Genomic DNA, 23,287 nt, shown 5'->3' on the forward strand with positions numbered 1-23,287 from the left:
GATGACATATATGCACTTTTTGATTTCTACGGTGATGTGCTGCACGTTAATATACTTCGTGACAAGGACACACGAAAAAGCAAAGGCAGCGCCTTCGTGGAATATGGAAGCACGGTGGAAGCGGACTTCGCCATCCTCGGACTTCACAACCGTTGCAACACGGGACACAGAAAACGACTTCAGGTGTCTTATTGTAACAAGTCCGAGTTAATATCAGATTTTGGAAGGGATCATGCCTCGAAGTTACACGACGAGAATCCTGTGAACCCCGCCCCACCACAACGTGTGCAACGTTGATTAGCTGAGGGAAGTGCGACTTTTTTCACTTGGTATTGCTCTTTTTTTTCTTGTGGAAGTGAACTTCGTGTGCTAAACGGCTGTTATCACTCGCTTACGGGCGTGGGCGGAAAATACTGAAGGCAGCCCGCGCCACCAAACTTGGGGGGGAGCAACGCTGCAAACTATCGGGTTGGTTTTATTGGGTGTGTTTACAGTCCATTGCGCACTAAAAGTTGCTGGTGTGTATGCTTGTGGAGAGTACAGCTCATTATTAAATGATGCCACTGCATTGCTGGTGCTTTTGTATGCACGCGTCTGTATGTGGAAGTTGTTTTATGTGGATAAAACAAGGGAAGGAATCCCCTATTATGTACAAACGAACCGTGACTTTCTTGGTTGCTGAAATGGTCAACATAAATTGTTGAATTTTTTTTGTTCCTATTCTCCTAACTAACACACTACTGTGTGAAAGGATGAACTATACTTTAGATGGTTTTTATTACACCCTTGTGGTTGAAGAATGGCTGACCTGTGTGGTATGCATGTCACGGGTATCACGGGCTTCAATTGGCACACATAATAGTCATTTTATGCAAGAGTCGAACTTAGTTACTCTTTCCTTATCTCCACCCTGTCACCGCGTTTTTCATCATTTGTTTTTTTTTTGGCTGCATCCTGGTCGTTACCGTTGATGCCAAAGGTAAGCACCAAAGAAAATAGGACACAACTAACCGCGTGTATTTACCAGCACACATACACTTCGCGCAGAGGGGTCAATTTTCTGGATTTGTACTAGACTCAAAACAGGTAAGTTAGACTCATGTCGCAACGGGGTTCCGCTGTCCATCGCACTCGTTCTCCCGATACGACAGATGATCGTGACTGCACTCGCCTTCGAACGGAGGGGTGGTCTGAAGATGTTAGTTTGTACAAAACACATCCCTTCACTTTAGCCTCGCAGGGAACCACGAATGGGGATGGCCTCACTGAAGGGGAACTCTACATTCAGTTGTGCAAGACTCCAGGCGGTAGTGAGCGACTTCCACCAGGATGGGAGAAGGTGTTATACGAAGGGGCGGTTGTTTACCTCGATCACATTTCTCGTGAAGCTCATGAAGTGCCGCCGTGGGAAGTGTGGCGTAAGCGGAGTGGTGCTGCAGCTTCATCTGCTTGATGTTTGATTCCTACCTTACTTCGTGAAGTGCACACAAGTTTCTTGTTTTTTCACATGTATTTCGGGTGGGAATTGCGTGACGTGACGCATATAAACTCCGGCTGAGGCGATTAATGTCGTTTTAGGTAATCGTCATGAAGGTTTCCATAGCATGGATCCGTGAATTTTCTTTCCGTGAGCCCTCATTTGCAGTGTTTATTAACCATATGTGGCCACCTCATGATGAAGCTGCTTCACCTTCTTCCCTTCAAACATGCCGGTCTCCACCTTTTCACCCACTCATTTCCCGTATTGCGGTGGTGTTGTCATCTTTGAGCGACGTGCCGTGGAATGTGTATGTGTGAGGAAGATTATATATATATATATATATATTTCCAGCGGGTTACACATAGATGGGAATGAGAAGAATGAAAATTAAAAGAGAGAGAGAAAGCGATGCTCAGCCACGTAGTTTGTTGGGTGCAGTCCGACTTGGAGAGAGAGGCATGTAAAGGAGAAGAATCTCATACTTATTTTTTTTTTGCTTGTGCGTGGTCCAAGAGAGCACAGCACAACACTTACAACCGGGGGTGCTTCTTTTTTCGTCTTTTTGATTTAGCTTTGCACTGCCCACTTGTTTGAGAGGGGAGCGAAAGAATATATTCGTATATATGCATACACGTTGTGGAAGATTGGGAAATCCGATGCGGTGGTAATGTTCTTATTATTATTATTATAAATATTATGGATTTGAGGGACGCACCATCATATTCAAATGAGTGAATTTAGAAAAAAAAAAACGCCGATGCGCACCTCTCTAAGCCACTGTTCTCGTGTACGTATTGGGAAACGATCGGTTAGTTCCAATGCGCTGGTATTCAACGAGTCACACATCATTTTGGTAAGACATGAGGTTGCATCGCCCACTAGTCGTTTCAACACTGTTGTTCCCTTTCTGTTTTTGTTGTGCCCATATTTTACTGATTTTGTCACTGCCATCACCACCATCTGATGTATATATATATATATATATATGTTTGCCTGTTTGCCTGTTTGTTTGTTTGTTTGTGCATGCTGTTATGAATTTTTTCAGTATTACTGTTTAGAGCGCAAGCATGAACTTTAGGAAACTAACAAAATTTTGGAGAAGGCAAACGAGCCAGGTTGATGTTGTCTCGGGGAGTGAAAAGTGTACAAGCGGTGATTATTGTGATACATTCGTTGGGCTTTTTCGAGGACAGCAGGGGAAAAACTTTGTTTCGTCGCTAGAAAGCGGACAAGCTGCTCTTGAATATATTAAAAATGTTACGGAGCGAGGGCAGATGACCAGCGGCACCCTCTCATCCTCGACAGACGACGAGCTGAAGCGAGAACGCGAAGAGACCCTCGTTGCTCTTGAGTTATGTGTGATTACGCATCCACAGTTTGTCAACACAGACGTGAACTCCAGCAACATTGAGAGCGGGGAAAGCGAGGGAGTTTCTCCTTCAACCACCGAGAAGGTTGCACACGAGGCTGCAACGAACACTACTGGGGAAGAAGTGACCATCACAATTAGTGAAACAAGTAATGGTACCGCTGCTGCGAGTGCCAATACACGCAACGGCGAAGCAGCTACCCCAGTCGCACATTATACACAAGAGGAGCGTAGGGCTTTGCTGTACGAATTGGTCAGCATCATGCTTAGCATTGATCGTTTTCTTTACATAAATAAAATTAGGGAGGAAATACAGCTTCAGCACCCCTCAATGTTGGTGACCCCACCACCCACAACCACCATCGGTACGGAATTGCTGGAGACCGCTCCATCGACGAATGCCACAGATGAAAAGAGTGTTGATTTTGAAAGCGATCCGTACGTGGCGCCGCCATCCATTTCATCCACTGGAAGGGAGTCGGTACCAGACCTCGCGTCATGCCAATCAAACCCAGGCGACCCTGATGGAGATATTTCAAATCGAAGTTTGAACAGAGCAGAAGAGGTAGTGGCAAGAATTCAAGCGATCACCACTTGGATTGTCCTGCAGAAGGTACTGCGGAGTCAGTTGGAGTTGCACCGGGAAAGAACCACCCAGCCAAATAGTCCCACAATAGAAGCAGGAGCATCGGAAGCAGAGTATGTGTTGCACTTTGAAGAACTGTGGATCGACACGGCTCCTCTACGGTGGGAGCAAGTGGTGGAAGAACTCAAGGAGGCCCTTGGCATGCGACGGAAGGAAATTGCAGAGGCCATTATATCTAGTTGGATACTGAACAATCATGCAGGTCATGAGCTCCTACAGTGTGTTATGCTGGAATTTTGTTACGGTGCCAACTTCGAGCACAAGACTGCGGTTGATGTGGATACCACACGACCGGAAATTATTTTCATGCCGGCAATCGGGAGCAATGACAGTGATGGTCAAAACCAGTCGCTGCAGCAAACTGAGGCGTTGACTGACACGACTCCCGAAGCACATGGCGGAGATGATGTCGTTCCAGATGACATGGTGGAAAAGGTGAAGAAAACATTCAAACAGTGTATTGTAACGCCATGGGTCTGCTATTTGGAGCAATCGTTGCAAGTATTCCAACTGGAGGGGGGCAATAGACCTGGTAAAGTGTTGGACACAACAAACGTTTCCCTCTGTTGCATGGTCAGTGCGTATGCGATTTGCTCAAAGCACTGGGAGGAAGTGAAAAGAAGGGACATCTTTCATTTTTTGGAAAAATTGTGGTGCGAACAACATGTTTCTACGCAGGTGGAGCGGATGAAGTGTGTTAGCACTGGTACAGAGGAAGATACCAAGCCTGAAAGCGAGGAAGTTGAGTGCGTGGACAGTTGTTCACCGCCTCAGGCATTGGACGGCGACAGCGATGGTACTGTTACGGTTGGTCACTGCGCTGAGAACGATAAATATGCTTTTTTGTGTGGGGATGAGTTCATATTGCCAGTGATGCTGCACGAGGCGTGGGCGACGGTGTTATGCATTCGTGCTCATCAGTGCCTTAACGGCGCTGGCCAGCCACTCTCTGAAGCGGTCAGACATGTTCGTCGGGCTTGCAGTTTGCCCATACAAAGATTTCCCTTTTGGTATTGCCAAAGGGCTCATGAAGCTATCGTACATGCGTATGTTGCTGCCGGAAACTATGCCGGTGCGATTGAGATTGGACGAGCAAATGTAAACAGAAGCGAGCGATATTGTGCAACCCATGGCCACTGCCTTGCTAGCCGGGTGAATTACCTGGAGTCGTTGCAACTGCTGGCTGAGATACAGGCTGTGTACCCTGGTAGTACTTCATTTACCAGCACTGTGCAAACGGTCCTACAACAGGCGGTACTCTGCGAGCAAGCACTGAAGGACGTTTTGCCTGTCTATATCAACGGGGTGGCCAGCCGTTATGCCGCTTTGCGGAGGAACATCTATCGAGTGAAGCTCATGGTTCTAAAGTTAAGTTGGCGTGTTCACTATCGTCTCGCTGAGGTCACACGCGCTAACATGTACTTTCACCAGTACATCCACCTTTTAACGTGTAGAAAAGTACCGGGGCGATTGGAAGAGCAATACAACGCGTGGAAAGAAAGGGGGGAACAACTTCTCGGAGTGGAGCACAACTCAGCTGTTTGCTTTTTCGCGCGGGCGGTTGACTGTGCTAAAAAAATTGTCAGCTCCGTTTCACGGACTGCACCAACAGTGGATTCCACTGCAAATTGTGCATGTTCCCCAGTGACATTACCGTGTTTGGCAGCAGCAGATGCCACAGACACCGTGCATCAGGAGATAGAACTTAATAAAATGGAGGCGGAAGGCGAACGCAATCTTGCACTTGCCTATATCGAACAGGCGGACCACGAAGTCAACGTGAAGAAGCGGCGGCAACAGCTTAGCAATGCCGTAAACTGTGCTTACGCAGCGCAAGGTATTTTGCACCGTTGGACATCAAAATTAAAGGCTGTCATCCCCTCTACACTAATGATTGGTGTCGCCTCTGGCATTGTTGTTACAACCAAAGCGCTGCTTCGTCTCGGACAGCCGCGGAAGGCAGCACTTCTGTTGGAACCACTAATCGAAGAGAGGTCGAACTCCAGCTCCGTACGGCCTCCGCTCTGGACCAGTGCACTGGAGCCACTTGGTCGCCCTCTCACCGCTGGAGAAATCAGTGAGCGCACGGCGACAATGCTCGTAAGACTTAGAGCATGTGACCTTCATGCACAATGCCTCAGCAAGTTTGACGGGGAGCGTGGCTATCGAGAGGTGGAGCGTGCAAGATCCTTCTTGAAAGAGTTGAAAACGTGGGCGGTATCGGTAATTGCGGAAAGCGCCGTGGTGTACCCTAAGGGGGAGCAACTAATGGTGGACTCTTCCATGTACAACGGCATATTGGAATTGTTGCGCGAAGCGAATGCACTACATCCATTACTTAGTATCACATGCGGCGATTCGTTGGTTAGCCTGGGAAAATGGGAAGAAGCGTTGCAAGAGTACTCTGATGCCCTTTCCATCTATAGCGCCGGTAGTGAGATGGATGGTCTTTCCAACCGCCCTGGAGATGGTATCAATGAGTGTCCCTTTACAACAGATGGTGTAATGCAGATTCAGGAGACAACCCGATGGGGAAAAGACCAAGACCGCATAAAGAAATACTTTAAAATAAAGGAATCGTTAGTACTAGCGAAGCTCGCTGAGGTGTATGTTGCACTAAGGAAGCCACTAACCGCCATTCATTACTACCGACAGGTGTTGGAGAACTCAACAGAGGTTGGTGACGCGCTGCTGCAATACAACGCTCGTCTTCACCTCGCCCGCTTGCATACAGCTACTGGTGAAACAGATGTTGCGGCAGAGCAGTGGTCCCAGGTTAGTGAACTGGCAAAGGTGTACGACGACGAGGAAATCAGCCGTGAGACAACTCGAAACATTATTGAGGCTCAACAAACCCGCGGTGCATATGCAGATGTGATTGAGGTTGCAAGAGAACTCAACAATCTGGCATCTGCGGCGGAAGGTGAAGATGCCCTAGAGGACAGATGTTTCGCTCTCGAAGCAATTGCTGACGCTCATCTTCAACTTGGCCAATACAAGGATTGTGTTAAGCTCCTTGACGAGCGGGAGAAAGTTGAGGACAAGGGGGCTCAAAGAAAGGGTGAGCTTTTTAACATGCGTGCACGTGCCCTACTTGGCTCCGGTGCAACACAAGAAGCGGTTAAGGTTCTGGTGAAGTGGGCGCAAGTGGCCCGGCAGCAGTCAAAGTTTGTTGAGTTGGCAAATGCTAATGCATCTCTGGCAGCTGCATATGCCACGGCAGGCCAGATATTTAAGGCGAAGCGACATCACCAAGCTGTTCTTTCGGCGCTCGCAGAGGTGCCCGACATGACACAGGAGCAATCTGGAACCGCAATGGAATCTGCGCGTTGGCTCGTCCACCAGTTTTACCTAAATGATGAGAAGGTGCCACTCCTTGATGATACGCGCTGCGCGAGGGAAGAGAAGCGACCAAGTGCCATGAATGATAGCTTTTTCCCCTCTTCGCAGTCTGTGAGAAGGTATGACGTTGTCTCGCCCTGTGTACTGTCCACCGCCTCCGGTGAAGGCAGCGAAGGGGAAGGTGAAGAGAACGAAGGGGACGAATATTTTGTTATGAGTGAAAGTGGTGACCTAAACGTACTCCTACAGGAAGAGGAAAAACACGCAAGGAGACGATTGAAAAATAGAAGTGCAAGCCACGATAACTGCTGTAACAGTTGTAGTAGCGGTGTTTACAGCGGAAGTAGCGAAGGTAGCAGCGAAGGAGGGAATACCGCTATGGATGAAAGATTCTTGACCGACTGCGATAATGGCGAAGAACTACCACTGAACTGCTCGATGGTTGGCGTCGACATGGCCTCTGTGCTGCAGCAGGATGACACGGCTGTGCATACTCTTGGTGTTAGCCGCGGAAGGGATGTAACCAACGGATGCGGTAGTGATGAGGCTACAATCACAGAGAAGCCTGTCTTACCTTCATCTGACCTCTGCGGCTTGTCCCCGTCTGTGTCCCCTCCCGTTAGTAACGTCAGTGGGGATGCTGCAACCACCAATGCAACCCCAGTCCTTCGAGGCAAATTGGCTGACTTGAGGGCAAAACAAACATGTGCCTCTGTAGCTGAAACATATCACACGGACGCAGCATCTGAAGGCAGCCATTCTGGTGGAAGTCCCGTCAATATACAAGCAGGTGATGATGACGGAGCACCGACCGAGGCTCCAACCAGGGAGTTCCTAGACAGAGTGACTACGAAGTCACCTAACCCAGCAGCTGTGCACACAAAGTGCTTTCACCGAGCGCTAGAAACCATTGAGGCAGCTACTCAACTAGCGTTGATGACGGTGGCAGGGCGGCAGGGCACCATTCCTAGGAACCCTGCCGATGTTATCGACCTCGCGCTTATCTCTTTTCCACATTGCACCTTTGTGTTTTACTTCGCCGATTTCGCCACACAGCATAGCGTGATTATTCGTCCCGCGTGCAGAAGCTTCTATCTGGAATGCCTAGTACACCCGTACACACTAAATAACTATCATTCGCGGGGTTTTCCACCACAGTCACAAAATCAACAGGATGGGCACCGGATGATACCTGACGAAAACAACGGTGCTACTGCAGACGGCTCCGTCACATCACCAGACAGTAGCTGTAAGTGGACCTCAGGAGAACACGAACTTCTTCAATCCCTGCACGATCTTCATGCAGATCTTTGGGAGCCTGTGTGTTTTTTGTTGAAGAGGTCCCATTGCAGACCCGATGAGGCGGAGTGCTTGGTTTTTGTTGTTGATCCCACTTTGCTACAAGTGCCCTTTCCTGCCCTTGTCGGTCGCGGAGACAAGGAAATACCGCTGGGTCAGCAATATACTGTACTCGTTACACCAACTGTGGTGAACTTTCTTAGGACAATGCAACATAATAAGCGACCGACGCTTTTTGGTGCTCCACAGAAGGACCGCAGTGCGTTCCTTCCACAGGGTGTGTCGTCGCAACCGTGGATAGCAAGTGAGACCACGCTCAAAACCAGCAGCCAGTTAGGGTCGTGTTCATTTCCGGCCCAGCCGATTCCGACTGCGCAAGTGAGTGTGGCGTCAAGCATGGGCTCAGTTGTCACTGCCAGAAGTACCGTATCTTTGTTAGGGGAGCTGCGCGGCACATCAAACGACCATGATACTGAAATTGCTTCTAGAGACACTAGCAATGCTGGCACTTGGACCGTTTTCAGTGGTTGCACGCGTAAGGAGCTTGTGTCCGCTTTTGGTTCCCCCTCTTGTCGAGCTCTGATGCTGCTTTGTGACCCTGTCGGACATAAGTTTAAAGTTGCCGATGGCATGGTCGGACTTGCCGATGTTATACGCGGCAATCCATCTCTATCGGAAACGCTGGATCTTGTAGTTATTACAAATGAGCGCTCAACGATGACTTCAGTTGAAGAGCCCGGGATAGCCGCAAGATTGTGCTTGCAGTACGGTTATCCGCGTGTCATCCGTGTGGATCTACCGCCCGGCACAGGTGTAACCACTGCACACCTGAGACTTTTACACGCGTACTACGAAAAGCTGTCCATGACCCTCGAGTGGCGCATGCGGTATCCCTACGCATTGGCACTCCGTATGGCCCAGGAAGAGGCATTGCGACTTGGTTTCCCACCCACTGTGTGCGCTTCCCTCACGCTGATTGGAGCAGCATGACAGCTTGCCAATATTATCTCAAATTTTCAGCATAAATGTCTTTTCGTGTCCGTGTTTTGTCCTTAGCTGTGCGCTATGTGAAGGAAAGTGAATAACTAAGAAAAGAAAGTGCTAACTACTGTACAGTGATGTTCACCAAATTGCTTGCGTAGTTGGTACCGGCATACAAAGTCGTGTATGGTTAGCTTCATCTTTTTTTTATTGCAAATATATTTGTAGGCATGTGTGCCTTTGTACCATTGAAGCTCCTTTCCCTTCCCTTCTCTTCTCTCCCATTTCCTTGAGCTTCTCCCCTGTTGAAGTCTGCATCTTCTATTCTCCTTTTTTTTTTTTAAACACACGCGAACACACACACAAAAAAAACACCTTATTTCTTTTTTGTCTTTTTCCCCCTTTTAACCCCCTCCTTCCTGCATTCCATTGTCGGGGATCCATACCGAAGAAGCCACGGGTGCTTCTTGTAATGGGGACCAACGGAAATATGTAGTGTGTTCGGCTCCACTAGGAGAAGCACGGGAGAATCTGTGTCCTCCGATTATTTTATTTCTCCCTTCTTTTCTATTGCTTGTTGCATCAGCTAAGGATGATAAAATAGTCGGGTTATGGGGAAAGCGTGTAGTGAGGTGCACATACAAATGTTTGGAATAGTGTAGGAGACGATGAGGTTTGTGAAGGATGGACTGAAGTCGTGAGGGGAGCGGGCGGATCATTCAGGTGTGAAAAGGAATGAGTGAATGAGGTTCACTTGATTTTCCTCAAACATTTCCTTGACTCACCCTACGTATGTACACACGCAGCTGCTACCGTCACCACGCAAGACATTTTTCGCTTTCCACGTTGAAATACTCATGTGCCTGCTTTTTATTTTTATCACCACTGCCATTATATGAAGTGCTGGAGGGTCACTGACTGCATCCACGAATTCCTTTTAATTTTGAAACCTAGTGTGTGTGTTTGTGTGTGTTAATGTGACCTTTATCCGACTGTGTTTACATGTTTGAGGAGCGTTCCTTTTTTTTTTCCACTGAATTGTACTGGCATCATCAATATTTTTTTTTGGTCTTTCTTTTTTTTTTTGTTGTTCCCCATTGGTGTTGCTAAACTTTGAACAACTTCATTGCTGTCCATAGTTTGCTGTCACGTCGATTAAGGATGTCTGCGACATCCCCGAGAAATATATATGCACCGCTCAAAGTTGAGTTCGACAGCGAGGTTGAAATCACAATTCACAGCGCCTTCTTACAAACGGCACGTTTGCTTCAATGTGACCCGATGGCGCACGTAAGCGTCTCTACGCTTCATGTGGCAACGGACACACGTCGACCGTGCGGGGGTGTTACTCAAGTTGGAGAGAGTACTAGAATAGTTAAAAACGAGCGTCCCGTTGGTTCAACGAGGCGGCTGCACTTCACCTCAAAGCCAAACTTCAGTGAAATCATACGGTTTGTGATACCTTTCACACAGTGCCGTCGGTCGACTATGAGACCAGAATCGCGGCTGCTGCTTCGTAAAACCGCTGCGGCAGTATCTACGGATGACAATCCTGATGAGCGGTTTGTTGATCATCAAGTATTGATAACAATTACCGACGCACAAGAACAGGGATACGGTCAGGCCGTGTGTCCGTTTCTTTTGCACGTCCCTAGCAGCTCCACGGAGCCACAACGCATCATGCTACAGCCACGCAACAAACACGACAAGCACGACCCCGTATTCAAATCTGATGTGGCTCTGCTTGCTAAGCACGGCGTTGACGATTTTGGTTTCGTGGATATATCGTGGCGAGTCAGTCTGATCCCGCACGGTGGTGCCCTTATCACTGCGTTGCAACCATCGGTAAGCGTACCTACATTTCCCATAGGACTCGTGCTGCGGGCAACGTGGCTCGTAGCTGGTAACGTCCACCAACCTCGCACACAGTACACGACGTCTGTGGAGTTTGGCGGGCAAGACCGTTTTTTGTTTGAAGGGACAAAACCGCTTTTTCTTACAATTCAAAGCGCTGCGCAGCTTGAGCGAGCCATCGTTCATTGCACTTTCCACGACACAACGACTCGTCCCCAGTCGTATGATGTGGCTGTACCACTGCCTGTTCCCCCGATGGCCTCTTTTGCCATGGAGCGCGATGTATGGTGGACAACTCCCGTGCGAACCGCATGTGGTGTTGACTTAGGCATTCTTCTGGCATCTATACGTCTTGCACAACGACCTCTTGATGGCAGTACACCATTCTGTACCGTTGAGGGTTGTAGGGAAATTAACAACCCCATTCACCAGTCGCAGTTTGCACATGTGGCAAAGGAGTGGGGACGCGCACCACCCAATACACCGCCTGGTGCCTACTACCCATTGTTTTGGGAATCTGAGCAGCATATTGCTCGCGTGGCGGAGCGGCAGTGGCGCCATGATTGCATTGTTGGGGCACGTCCCTCTATAGAGCATGTGCGGCACCTCCTGGAGGTCCTTGCGGGTCGCATTGCCGTCGATGGCGGCGTGAATGGGGTTGCGGCAGTATACTTCAACCATGCACCGACTACAACACTACAGCAACACCAGGTAAAGCAGTTTCTTGTAACGTGTGCTTTCCACGCAAAGGAGATGACAGTGCAAGATGCAGCCCGGTTTTGCTTCTTTGCCCTTCGTCGCGACATGGAGCAGGCCATAACGAAGGAAGACGTCGTCTTCATTCTAGATCACGCACTTATCGGGAAAACAATTGATATGCCTGAGAAAGAAGTATCCCGTCGCGTTGACGACATCTTTGGCGATGGTGTGTACATCACCTTTGACGACTTCATGCGTTATTTCATTAACAACTATGCCATGTGGTACCAGTTTGGTGTACCCATTACGACAGGTGATGAACAGGCGGCACAGGGCAGCATGGATGTGGCCGTGGAACTCGGACCAAATGCTCAAGGGACGGCGAAGGAGGAATCTGGTGAGGAAGCTCGTGGTGGTGCCGCAGTGCCTGTCGCGCCTCGTGGAGAGGAGGCCGGGTCATCGAACTCTAATCCTCAAGATGTTGGCGTTTGGCGCAGATTTATAGCACGTGTTCAGCATAGTAACAGGGCATTTAGCGTAACAGCGCACGTGAACGACTCCATTGCAGAGGTGATGGTGATGGTGCAGAATAGTACTGGAATCCGCGCGTCCTGTCAGGAGTGGAGGATGAATGGTGTTTTGTTGGATCCAAAGGCTACGGTAGGAAGCACAAAGTTGGGGCTTAGCTCGCGGAATGATGCGTCACCGGAGGTCGTCATTATTGAACGTGATGAATCCTTGCGTCTTGTTATGTTGTACAAGGAGAAGTCAGTCCGTTGGGAGCTACGCATTCAAGAAACAGAAAAGGTGCTGCGACTCAGAGCACTGGTTCAGCAAAAAACATTGATACCCCTCTCACGTTGTGTTATGCGGGCGAATGGCCAACGCCTTCAGGACAGGCACCCACTTCAACACTATCAACTTCAAAATGGCGATGTCGTCGAGGTAATGCAAGAGTAACGTCCATATTAACATGGGAAGGAGCGTTGGCTTCAAAAAAACATTGCACGCATTTGCGTGCGCAACGTTATGCAATACAGCAAACCATAGAGAGTAACTTATAGAGAAAGGCAAAGGGATGAAAGAAAACAATACTTGATTTGTGCCTGTTGTTTAGTCTGCGCGTTCTTGTGGGATAAAGAAAGCCATAAGGAAGAAGAGCAATGATGTTGTATAGAGATATTTTTCTTTTTTTTTGCCTTTTACATTGACAGTTTGTTCCCATAGAAGGAGTCATCATATAGAAGTGGGGTCAGCTGTGTCCGTGATAAAGCACTGATAGTAATAATAAAATCATCAGCACTGGTGCGTGCGTATTGTCTGGGACCTCGTACAGTGAAAGAATAATTGTGGAGGGGGGTGAGCATTATTCCTTCCCCCTTCCTATTCGCCGTGCATTCAGCATACCCATTTTCCGTTCCTTCCATCTCCTTCTACATCTTTCACTCGTGGAGACAATATAGGCGCCTCGAGACAAGCTGTTTGTGTACTTCGGCAGGTATCCACAAAAAAGCAAAAGGGAAGCAAAAAAGATAGTGAGGGATTTCCAGGCTCGACGGCGTATCAGATTCTTGTGAGGAAAGGAGAGAGTTGCAAGGGGTTTCCTTCCTGTGGTTTATAGAACCTGGGGTTTGCACTTCCAGAGAGTCTGAGAGAGCATGCCCGGGAGTTTGAATTCCTGTCCTAATAACCCTAACACTCAGCACTGTGTCCTTTTTTCAACAGTGTCACACTGGACGGGCCCGCAGTCACTCTACTATTGCTTCCCCCGCAGTCGCACTTTGCTGCAGATAGCACGGTTTATCTTGGATGACCCCGATCTGAGCACTCAGCTTGGCTACGGTGCGTTGTTGGGGAGCAATCGGTCAACCGAGTTGTTGAAACAGTACATTTATTGCTCTGCGCATGTGCCGGCTGCTTCCAGCAATGAAAGATACCACGCCGCATCGTGGTGCATAGCCTCTGTTGGCATAACCCTAATCTTGGTTGCCACGGTCTGTGACTACAAGTGGCGAGTGGGGACCAGTAGTGTCACACACGAGGCAGATGAAACGGGAAATGAAGGGGCAAGCGAACTCAACCCACGCGCCACTCCCGCGTGTTCGCCTTTGATTAGCGCAGAGGAAGTACGTGAGGACTCTACTAAACTGCCTACTACGCCTAGCCCCGATTGCTCCCGTCAGTGTCCCCGCGCGGGTGGGCTTAGCCGATTTCACCAAATATATGGTGTGCATTCGCCACTTCTAACACCCGAGGAGCAACTTACAGCACAGAGTGCTGTGGATAGTTCGAGCGCGTCGATACCTTCCGCACAGGAGGCTTCGGTGTTCAGTTCTTTGACTCAGCAACGTTTGGGGTTTCAAGGGACCTCCATGAGGAGCGACGAGCAATTTTTGGGTATTAAAGCTGGTGTGGCACTGGCGTCAGTACCCACTTTAATGCAAGAGTCTGGAGATGGAGGTAATTCTTGTGTAACAAAACTGCACGCCCTCAACGTCGAAAAGCTGAATAGGTCCCTGCAAAAGGATTCACTGAGGGGATCGGATGCGCCTGTTTTGAGATCCGGTGTGGCGCACGTTGTGCAGTGTTTGTCGCTGGTTAGCAGTTTCCAGAAGTGGCGAGGTTACCCTGAGTCGGAATCCGACTTGAATCTGTTTAACGGGCTCCGTGTAATCACTTTCCTTTGGGTAACGATATTCGGAACGTTTTGGTTTACCCAACAAATTAGTCCTGTGAACAGTTCTGTGGTTCCGAGTGATAGCATGCTTTACGCCTTCCTCCAGAAGAGGGTTTTCTCCGCTTGCGCTATTAGCACGTTTCTTGTTATTGCTGGGTTTCTAACTCTTCATCGTCTTCACATTTATGAGGAGTGGCAAATGAAATCACCTGCCGTGCGTGCAAAGTGGTCGCGGGGCACGCGTAGGCAGTGGCTACTGAAGGGTGCTCTGTCGTATACCCGTTATGTGGTTTCTCGCTTCGTTCGTGTAATTCCAGTCGCTCTCACGGTAACGTTGCTCGTGCCAAATATTTTGCCAGCGACTTCAAAGGGTCCGCTATGGATGGCGCTATCAAATGCACCGGCACTTCACAAAAACTGTGAAGACTACTGGTGGACGAACCTCCTGCTGATCAACAATATGGTCCCCACCGATGGAAGTAAGTGTTGTTTTCCTTGGTCCTATTATGTGGCACTTGAGTTCCAGTTGGTCGCTACCGGACCCCTCATTTACCGGCTCGCTAGATCTTTGCACACCCGTGTATATACCGCCGGCTCAATTGCCTGCGTGATGATAGGTGTGGCCCTGCGCTACAGTGCATTTATGTCCAAGAAAGGCAAGCACCTCGAAAAGAGTGAAGCGGCACCGTATACATTCGACGCTGGGGCGCTGTATGAGTGGCCGCACCTCATGTTCATTCCGTTTCTCGCTGGAGCCATTCTCCATCGCATTTATATCGCCGTGAAGCATCGTGCGCAGACGCTGCTTATGTTTGGCCCTGATATGTTCACGGTTATGCATCGTTGCCCTGAGAGTACCACCACGGAGGATAGGCTAAGTTACTTCATACTGGAAAAACTGCGCCTTAGGAGCATGCGCTTTCTGATAATGTGGGGAGGTATTGGTATGATGTGTCTCTGTGTGTTTTGGGGTTGGAGCGTTCTTCACTTGTCACAAGAGACTACACAAGTGAGCGTATGCCGTGCAGCCTATGAGTCACTCATTCTCCTTTTCTGGTGCCTTGGGTTGTGCATGTTGGTTTTCCCCTTACTATTTGGGTATGGTGGAGCAACTCGACGGTTTCTTGTTCATCCCTTATGGTGTGGACTGTCGCGTCTGGTGCTGGTGGGATATCTGCTCACCCCTATCGTCATTGGCATCGTAAACGCTCACTGGGGTCCCACAAACGTGGGTGTGATGCTACTTCTTATGTTGCGGTGGCTGGGATGCACTTTTTTGACATTTTTGGCAGCGTTCGTGCTTCACATGCTGGTTGAACGGCCGTTCTTGTACATCAGTTCACAAGGAAAGTACTGAGGTGAGGAAACACCGCCGATAATACTACGTCATCATTCAGTACGATAACCGCGTTGTGAGCGGTGGTTGGGGTTAGGGGGGCAACACCATTATTAATAATGCTTTTTAACAGTAGTGCCCTACCCTGTTTGCATGTCCCTGCAATGCCGGTGGAACAGAGTCGTGGGGAGCTCTTTTGGGTGGAGTAATACAAACAGCGGTTATGGTTCTGTGCCACAAACATGACGTGGCGGCAGTGTGCGTTGGCACACAAGCAAATATGCGCCATTTTCTTCCTTCACCTACGTTTTCCCCATACTTTTTGAAACATGCGTTGCTTGCTCCAAGCATTCACAGTACCTTGGCTTCCGCTGAATAAGCCACAACTCTCGCCCTGATTACCTCCTCAAAGGTATAGGTGAAGTTTGATGAGGGATGTACTAGCGAGCTTCATCGAAGCAAGTGCCGCCCGCGGGGCGTGGGAGTCCGCGCTAGCTGCGTGGAACACTGCTTTGTTTACTAATAGTAGAGAGGTGTCTTCTAACCATACACTGTTACTCACCCGTGTGTTGGCGCAGTACAGCCGCTGGCGTGAAGCGGTGGCTGTGGCTACCAGTGCGGAAACAGCATTGTGCAGTAGGCAGCTTGCCGCTCGGCGCGTGGCATTATTGGCAACGATAAAGGCGGGCAGTTGGAGGGAGGCCTGTCAGCAAGTGCTCAGTGTCCGGCGCTACCTTGAAAATAGCGCAGCAATAGGCCCCTCAGTCGGTTACACTGAGGAGGCTGAGATCAGTAAAGAGCTCTACCTGGTTGTGGAGTTGATTGAGCAGGATCTGTTGCAAGGGATCCCCACTGAGCAACGTGGGCTTTGGGACCCTGTTGTTGGTTGCTTACGGGGGAAGGTAGAGCGCCACCCTCCGAAACAAGCCGGAGAATTACGTCGGTGCATTCCTGATGTTGAAAACACCACAAGGAGTGATGAATACCAAATGAGGTGCGGTAGTGATGCTGATCACGTGACTAATAACGAAGAGCTAGTTCATATTCTTCGCAAGCCAAAGGAGCGCAATTCGTGGTGCGGTGCACTTCGGCTTCTGTTGGACATGCAGCACCCTAACGCTGCCTCAGTTAATATTGTGATTACCATTTTAAAGTCGCAAGGTCGTGAAGCGGAAGTACTTAGGGTGGTCAACGACTTTATGGTGTCGCGGAAGATTCAACCAACAGCAATAACGGTGAAGGCTGTATCAGAGGCCGCAAACACCATGCGGTCCCTTCCCCTTTGTATATCCATTCTTGACAACCCGTCGATGCGGGGCAAACTTACAGCTCAGTCAGCCGTTCCAATGGTATTGGCACTGCAGCGGCTTGCTGAGTGGAAAAGATGTCTTGAGTGGTGGTCCTCCGTGCCTCCACCCACTACACTTTCGGGCGAGGGAACCACTGACTACAACTCCGGCGGTGTACCAAATCTTCGGCGGCATCTTAAGCTAAGCAGCTACGTTGCCGTCTGTTTGGCGGGTGGGGGATGCTGGTTAGATGCGCTCGCGGCTCTTCATTACGCTGCGCCATACGACCCACCCCTCGCGATTCTGTTCTCCCTCCGCGCACTGCGAGTGGCAGGAAATTGGGAGGCTGCTGTGACGTTACTGCATAAAAATTGCTCAGTATGGAAAGGGTCAAAGGTAACGCTTCAGGTCCTGGACGTCGTCACAGAACAGAATGCAGAGAGTTGGATCCCGCCGCACGTTGTGCATATGTTGCGGGGATTATTTCGCTCGTAAATGCAAAACTTCTCGACAGTATATCGGATACGGGTGGTGTACATTCCATTGTGTCTACTTTGCATTTAAAACATGTGCCTTTCAGTGAGCCCCTGTATCTTTTTGAGTGGTTTCAGACTTATCGGTTCGCTTGGTCTATGGCTTACCCCCTTTTTTTCCTCACACTGCATGATGCAACAACAATCCAGCACCTGAGTGCATACTGACACACGTGGAAGGAACGGGTTGACGAACATTTAGGAGGAGTGAAGGCTTCAGATACTGGGGTTTGTAGGCATTCCAGTGTTAAAAGTTAATATGCGTGCAACTGCGGACAAACACGTATCGTTCGCCTCTGAGCTCGTGACGGCGTCGTGGGCAACGGCAAACAGTAAGACACGTGAGAGGAATACCACTTCCCGTTGTGGTGAATATCCCACTGACGGGATGAGCCTTGCCCTGTTCCATTCGGGGTCACTAGCTCTTCAAGCAGTTGATTCTCTCCGTCTCGAGCTCGAACTACCGCTTGTTGCCCGGTATCGTGTGGTAAACTATCTTTGGCGGCATTGCTATCAAAGTTTGCAAGAAGAAAACGCGGCGACTCTTCCTCCACGGCCCGCCAGTGTGGAGCACTCAGTTGACGAATATCTGCGCATTTGTCGCTGCGACGGGGGCATGGCGGGCGCGATATCATCCACATCGTTAAAACTTGTGGACGGCATCACACTCCATCGACTTACATACCTTGCGGATGATGCAGGCCACCTTCATCCGTACTCGAGGCGGCTGGATCCCGTCACGAGACCAATTGTTAGGTTTCTGAGGCAAACATGCACGTTGCAGTTGAGTCGCCGACAAAACAATATTATTTGTTTGCTGCCAAAACTCGTGGAGATCATCATTATCCTCTGTTATAAACTGGAGCTTAGTGCCCAGAGGTATGGACAGTGGCGACTGCCACCGCGTCACCTCACTTCCGAGGGGCGCAACTACCGAAAAAAAGGCAGTGAGGGCAAAAGCGAGCGGGAAGGTGGCGACTTCAGCCTTTCCCGCCTTACACATACCTGCAATTCTCGCAGTAGTGTGTCTCTTAGTTGGACAAGCCGCTGTACATGGTGGTTAGCCCGGGCGTGCCAGCGCGCATCAGCTCGACCCCATCGACTGTTTGCACATCTGAGAGCGCTGCTGTTAGATCCCGGGCCCATGTGTCACGTAAAGGCTGGTTACTTACAATTCCTTGCACTCCGCTTCTTTCCTGACCTTCCGTCCATTCAGTATCCCGTGGCCACGTTCCATCCAGAGACTTTTGTGTGGAAGTCGGAGGATGGAAGTGCTAATGGTTTGGAGGAGACGGGCAAAACTCATACACTGCAGGAGTCTCTGAATCATAAGGTAAAATTAAAGATTTCCCCGCATTCTAACTCAAAATGAAGACGGGGCTTTGATGGAATCTTCATTAGCTCTCACTTTGTAGTTCTCATCGTTTTAATACTCTTCTATGCAGTAATATATACATATATATTTAAAAAAAATTTACCCATGTTCTGCCGGGTAAATGTCGCTATCCTTCGTTTAGTTGGCACTCTGTATGTTTTGTGGGGGTAGCCGCGTGTAGTTTTATTTGTTTTATTTTCTCGCGTATATGGCTTACTGGTACGCTTCATGTTTTTCGTTTTTTTGCATTGGTGTCGTCCAGTACTTAATTCATCATATTCATCTTATATTTTTCCTCGTTATTGTTCCTGAGGGTATTTTGCGGAGGAAAAGGGAAGGAAGCTACCTGTTACATACCCGTTTATTTTGCTTGGTTGCTTCTTTGATTTCCGTAACGTAAACTCCAATACTGTTGTTGTGAAGGTCCGTGCAGCGGAGTCATGCGATCAGCCACTGAATATACAGATGGTCTGCTAGGGCTTCCAACTTCACCGCAACTAGCCACACATAAAGAAAGAAGTGGAGGCACTCAAGTAGGCTTGTGCCCGTGCTTCCGCATCGCAGCCGGCGAATTCATGCACATATATGCGATTTTAAAGGAGGAGCGACTTTCCTGGCGAGACGATTTTTTTGACGTTAGTCAGCTTTCAGTACCGCGAAGTACGTCGGAAGTGCTTGAGAGGTTGAACCTCAACTTGCCCTTCTACGCGGCCAACTACATGACGGTGTGCATTGTCGTGACGTCTCTTTTATTGTTTCTCAACCCTTATTTCCTCATCTTATTATGTTCCTTAGTTCTCCTACTGCGTGGTTTGTTTCTCCACGGGAAATACCAAGGAAGACCTAACCATTGCATCTATATAGGTGGGGTGACTGTCTCGTATTATCGCCTTTTGATTGTGACGCTTTTCGTTCTTTTTTTATTTCCTGTTGTTTGGAGTGGGATCCTTAACCTACTTTTTCTTTTGCTCGTAGGCGCCGCTCTTGTTCTTCCGCATGCGGTGTCGCGTCGGCCTGTGTACTTCCATGATGAGGAACTAGAAAAGCGACGACCAAAGGCTCTTCAATATGTGGTTGTCTTTCTGCTCCACTTTTTGAGTTACATGGAGAGCCCTAACAAGTGAAAATTATTTCTCCAATTTCCTACCTATTGCTTTGTGTTTTTTGCTTTGTTCAATCGGTGGTGTGTCCTGATCGAAGAGTAACACTGCATAAAAACCTCAGCCCTACATTTTTTTTGCAAGTGATCGATAGCGGGACAGGCACTTTTATTGTTTTATAACGGGCAACGAGAAGTGCTAGAAGATGCTGTGAGGGTAATCAGTGTCTGACTATGCTTTTTTACTACTCATGCTTCGGTACAGCTACGCAACGTCACAACACCTTCACCTTTTTCTTACACGTGCACACACGTGTTCGCTTATTTACCCTATGAGGGGTTCATTTTATTCCTACACTTTGTACCACGCTCACACTTACGTGCGGCGTAACGGTTATTGAATTTTTTTTCTTGTTTATTGTTTCTTTGAGTGCATTTGCAACGTGCATGCGTTGATGTTGGAGTGTATGTGTATATGTTTGCGCGCATTCTGAAGTATGCAGGGTTTACTGCACGTTACGTCTTCCCTTCCTTGTCGTCGAGTGCATAACTCTGACGTAAACAAAAGCAAAAAAGAGTAGAGAACAAATAGAGTGGAATACACTGCCCCATTTCTATGGGAAGAAATAAGTCCCATGCGCCGTACCTTGGGGTATTAGAAGATGGCCTCAACACATTACAGCGCATACAACAGTGGGGAGCTGCCGCAGAGCTGTTATACACCCCGAACAGCCTTGTGAGCAGCCCACAGAGCTCGAACGAACCGCACGCATTAACTGTGGCCCGTCAAATCGCTACCATCATGGCGCGACTGAATGAATTGTGTAGACGTGAAGCAGAGGTGCTCCTAACGCCCCGATTGGCTCTTCTAGAACTGGCGGACGTTATCCGTCACGGTCTTGTCTCCTTTCACCAAGAGGGTTTTAATGGCCAATTAGGCAATGCCGAGGTGCTGGCCAAGTACGTCGCCCATCGTACAGCTCCGCAGTGTGGCGTAATAGAAGGGTTACATGTTATCACATGGGTGAGCGTGAAACTACGCATAGAGTTGTTTATTGAGCAACTACGCAAACGGGTTGATGGGGAACTTGCAGCAGCGGAGGGTGGGGGCAGCCGCACTGAGCAGCAACTGTCTGCATTGCGCACCACACAGCTGCTGTTCAATGACTTTGAATCACTTTACGACAATCTCCTTGTTACTTTTCCGTGCGTTCAGTATGCGGACACAATCCCTGAGGTGGGTGCGCAGCTGATGCCAATCCTCTTGAAACAATACTATCAAATTGCAGAGTGGGTGGAGCTGGTAGAGTCCAACAACGCGCTCCCTCCCTTAACCGAGACGAGAGTGCAGTCCGTTGACGCGGAATCTTCATCCTTCGTGGTACGCCGTCAAAACCCAGAGGCACCTTTGGGTCTCGTCTTCAATGAATGTGGCCGCATAGTTGAAATAGATCCTTCCGTCCGCAGTGCATCGGCATCTGGGGAAGAGCTGCATCGGCTCCTGCGGTGCAGCGAAAAGGGGGCAGTGGTAGTCGCAGTCAATGGAAAACCAATACCGCGCTCCCCACCGAGCAAACCATCAAAGGTGCTGGAAATGGTTCACGATGCCGTGAAGAAGAACAAGCGGGTTGTCGTGAAAGTGGCCAAGGAGCTATTTAAACAACCAAAAGTTCATCAGTTAGCGTTTATAATGCCAAACCAGGGAGGTGAAGGCTCTTCCGGCCAGCGCGCCACACTAGTGCTTCACCGTAGTGACCGGCTCACTCCTTGGGGTTGCCAATTTGATCAAGACTTAATTATAAACAAGATCCCCAGGCGGGAATTATCCGAGGATGCTAAGAATTTCTTCACAGAGTACAGTGACCGAGTGAGCATCACGGCTGTGAACGGTGTTGAAGTGACGACGGTGGCTCAGGCGCAAGCGCTTTGCTCTGACACAGAGACTGCGGTATTAAGCCTTGTGGTCGTTACACCTGCAATGGCCCAGCAGCGAAAGAACCGCACCACGAGACAGGACACGTCGGTAACCTTGACCCCACAACAGATTGAACAGCTTCAAGAGACGCCGCTAGTTCCTGAACAGAAAACTCTACCTCCTCTGAATCAAGCCCCGGCGGAATTGTTGGAAAGCGACAGTGTCGTTGATGGCAATCTCGATGCAGCTCTGCTCTCAACCTCTATGGAAGACACCGGTGAGGTGGAGGATGTAACCCATGAACCCCATTCACAGGTGGAGGAAGTGGACATGAACGCGTATCAGCGCGTGGCAATTGATGTACACCACGGGGAAGATTTGGAACAGGAAGAGCGGCAGAAACAACAGCACCTGGAGAGTGAAAGGCATCTCGAACCATCAGGCTTAGAAGGGTCAACGGATGCAGATGCTCCAGGTCCACTCGTTTTTCCCAACGATGTTGCCATCGATCTGCTTACTCCGTCAGAGATGGTAATCCGGCGGCCATCCACAGAAGATAGATGGGGTCTCGTGCTTAACAAAATTGGAACAAGCTCAGGGGATGCACTGCGTGTCTTACAGCTTCCGGAGCTCCCGCCAAAGGGCGACACTAGGCGAAAGCATCCGTTTTACAAGACGTTCAAAAATCCATCCGTACCGACGGAGTGGCGCATCGAGAGCGTCAACAACACGCCAGTTTCAAAGGCAGCGGACATACTTGAAATAATGCGAAAATCTCTCAAGCTGAGTATTAAGTTTTTCAAGCTTTGATAGACATGGGTATGAAGGGCAGGTTATGCACTTGCAAGGATTTCCCATATTTCCTTCCCCTCCTCCCGTCTTCTCATTTTTTTTTTGTTGAGACAGAAGACGGGTTCGCACACCAGCGCGTATAAGAGTACCATCGTATGTATGCATCTACACACATGGCACTACATATCCTCACGAACATGCGTATACCTGCGTGTGGATTTGTGCCTGTAGGGAGACATCATTTAGAGTGTAGTGGGAAATACCCAGATATCCCAACAGATGTAAATGGGGGAGGGGGGTGAAGGTGGTACCTTGGCCCAAGTGAAGGGGTCACGCGCACTTTGCGAAGTACAACAGCAGGGCTCGGGTTTATTTTTTCCGTGCTTAATCTCTCTCCAATTAGAATACGTATAGAAGTGCGCATACCAGCCTGTTTTAAGGCTTGGGCACGCCACAAGAGTGCTTGTATACCTATATCATTTTACGTCCCACTCTCCATATTTTTTTTAACTGATGCCATGTACTCATTTCAGTGTACTGATTCCACCCGCGCCGCTATGGGCCTGATTCGAATGGCTCACCTTGTTGATTGTTTTTTTTT

The 23,287-nt window shown here is 49.1% G+C and overlaps 8 protein-coding genes and 1 pseudogene across 9 annotated transcripts; all 9 read left to right on the top strand.

The window, feature by feature from the left end:
* TEOVI_000720200:pseudogene lies at positions 1-297 on the top strand (annotated as a pseudogene). Its single transcript has one exon. A coding segment is annotated over exon 1 (297 nt).
* An 802-nt stretch (positions 298-1,099) lies between these two features.
* On the top strand, positions 1,100-1,453 carry TEOVI_000720300 (uncharacterized protein; the record flags this gene model as incomplete). The annotated part of the gene is made up of 1 exon (XM_067220577.1): positions 1,100-1,453. One exon carries the CDS (start codon positions 1,100-1,102, stop codon positions 1,451-1,453), a length of 354 nt encoding a protein of 117 aa, XP_067076678.1.
* Positions 1,454-2,547: 1,094 nt separating this feature from the next.
* TEOVI_000720400 (uncharacterized protein) lies at positions 2,548-9,126 on the top strand (the record flags this gene model as incomplete). The annotated part of the gene is made up of 1 exon (XM_067220578.1): positions 2,548-9,126. One exon carries the CDS (start codon positions 2,548-2,550, stop codon positions 9,124-9,126), a length of 6,579 nt encoding a protein of 2,192 aa, XP_067076679.1.
* A 1,152-nt stretch (positions 9,127-10,278) lies between these two features.
* Positions 10,279-12,630, top strand: TEOVI_000720500 (Ubiquitin family, putative; the record flags this gene model as incomplete). The annotated part of the gene is made up of 1 exon (XM_067220579.1): positions 10,279-12,630. One exon carries the CDS (start codon positions 10,279-10,281, stop codon positions 12,628-12,630), a length of 2,352 nt encoding a protein of 783 aa, XP_067076680.1.
* A 698-nt stretch (positions 12,631-13,328) lies between these two features.
* Positions 13,329-15,704, top strand: TEOVI_000720600 (uncharacterized protein; the record flags this gene model as incomplete). Its single annotated transcript, XM_067220580.1, has 1 exon — positions 13,329-15,704. One exon carries the CDS (start codon positions 13,329-13,331, stop codon positions 15,702-15,704), a length of 2,376 nt encoding a protein of 791 aa, XP_067076681.1.
* Positions 15,705-16,111: 407 nt separating this feature from the next.
* On the top strand, positions 16,112-17,467 carry TEOVI_000720700 (uncharacterized protein; the record flags this gene model as incomplete). The annotated part of the gene is made up of 1 exon (XM_067220581.1): positions 16,112-17,467. The coding sequence occupies one exon, from the start codon at positions 16,112-16,114 to the stop codon at positions 17,465-17,467; it is 1,356 nt and encodes a 451-aa protein (XP_067076682.1).
* Positions 17,468-17,764: 297 nt separating this feature from the next.
* TEOVI_000720800 (uncharacterized protein) lies at positions 17,765-18,877 on the top strand (the record flags this gene model as incomplete). Its single annotated transcript, XM_067220582.1, has 1 exon — positions 17,765-18,877. The coding sequence occupies one exon, from the start codon at positions 17,765-17,767 to the stop codon at positions 18,875-18,877; it is 1,113 nt and encodes a 370-aa protein (XP_067076683.1).
* A 443-nt stretch (positions 18,878-19,320) lies between these two features.
* On the top strand, positions 19,321-20,004 carry TEOVI_000720900 (RAB-interacting protein, putative; the record flags this gene model as incomplete). Its single annotated transcript, XM_067220583.1, has 1 exon — positions 19,321-20,004. The coding sequence occupies one exon, from the start codon at positions 19,321-19,323 to the stop codon at positions 20,002-20,004; it is 684 nt and encodes a 227-aa protein (XP_067076684.1).
* A 591-nt stretch (positions 20,005-20,595) lies between these two features.
* On the top strand, positions 20,596-22,704 carry TEOVI_000721000 (uncharacterized protein; the record flags this gene model as incomplete). Its single annotated transcript, XM_067220584.1, has 1 exon — positions 20,596-22,704. One exon carries the CDS (start codon positions 20,596-20,598, stop codon positions 22,702-22,704), a length of 2,109 nt encoding a protein of 702 aa, XP_067076685.1.
* Positions 22,705-23,287: the final 583 nt, after the last annotated feature.

Source organism: Trypanosoma equiperdum (genome assembly GCF_001457755.1).
Source record: "Trypanosoma equiperdum strain OVI genome assembly, contig: ctg_1189, whole genome shotgun sequence".
NCBI lineage: Eukaryota > Euglenozoa > Kinetoplastea > Trypanosomatida > Trypanosomatidae > Trypanosoma > Trypanosoma equiperdum.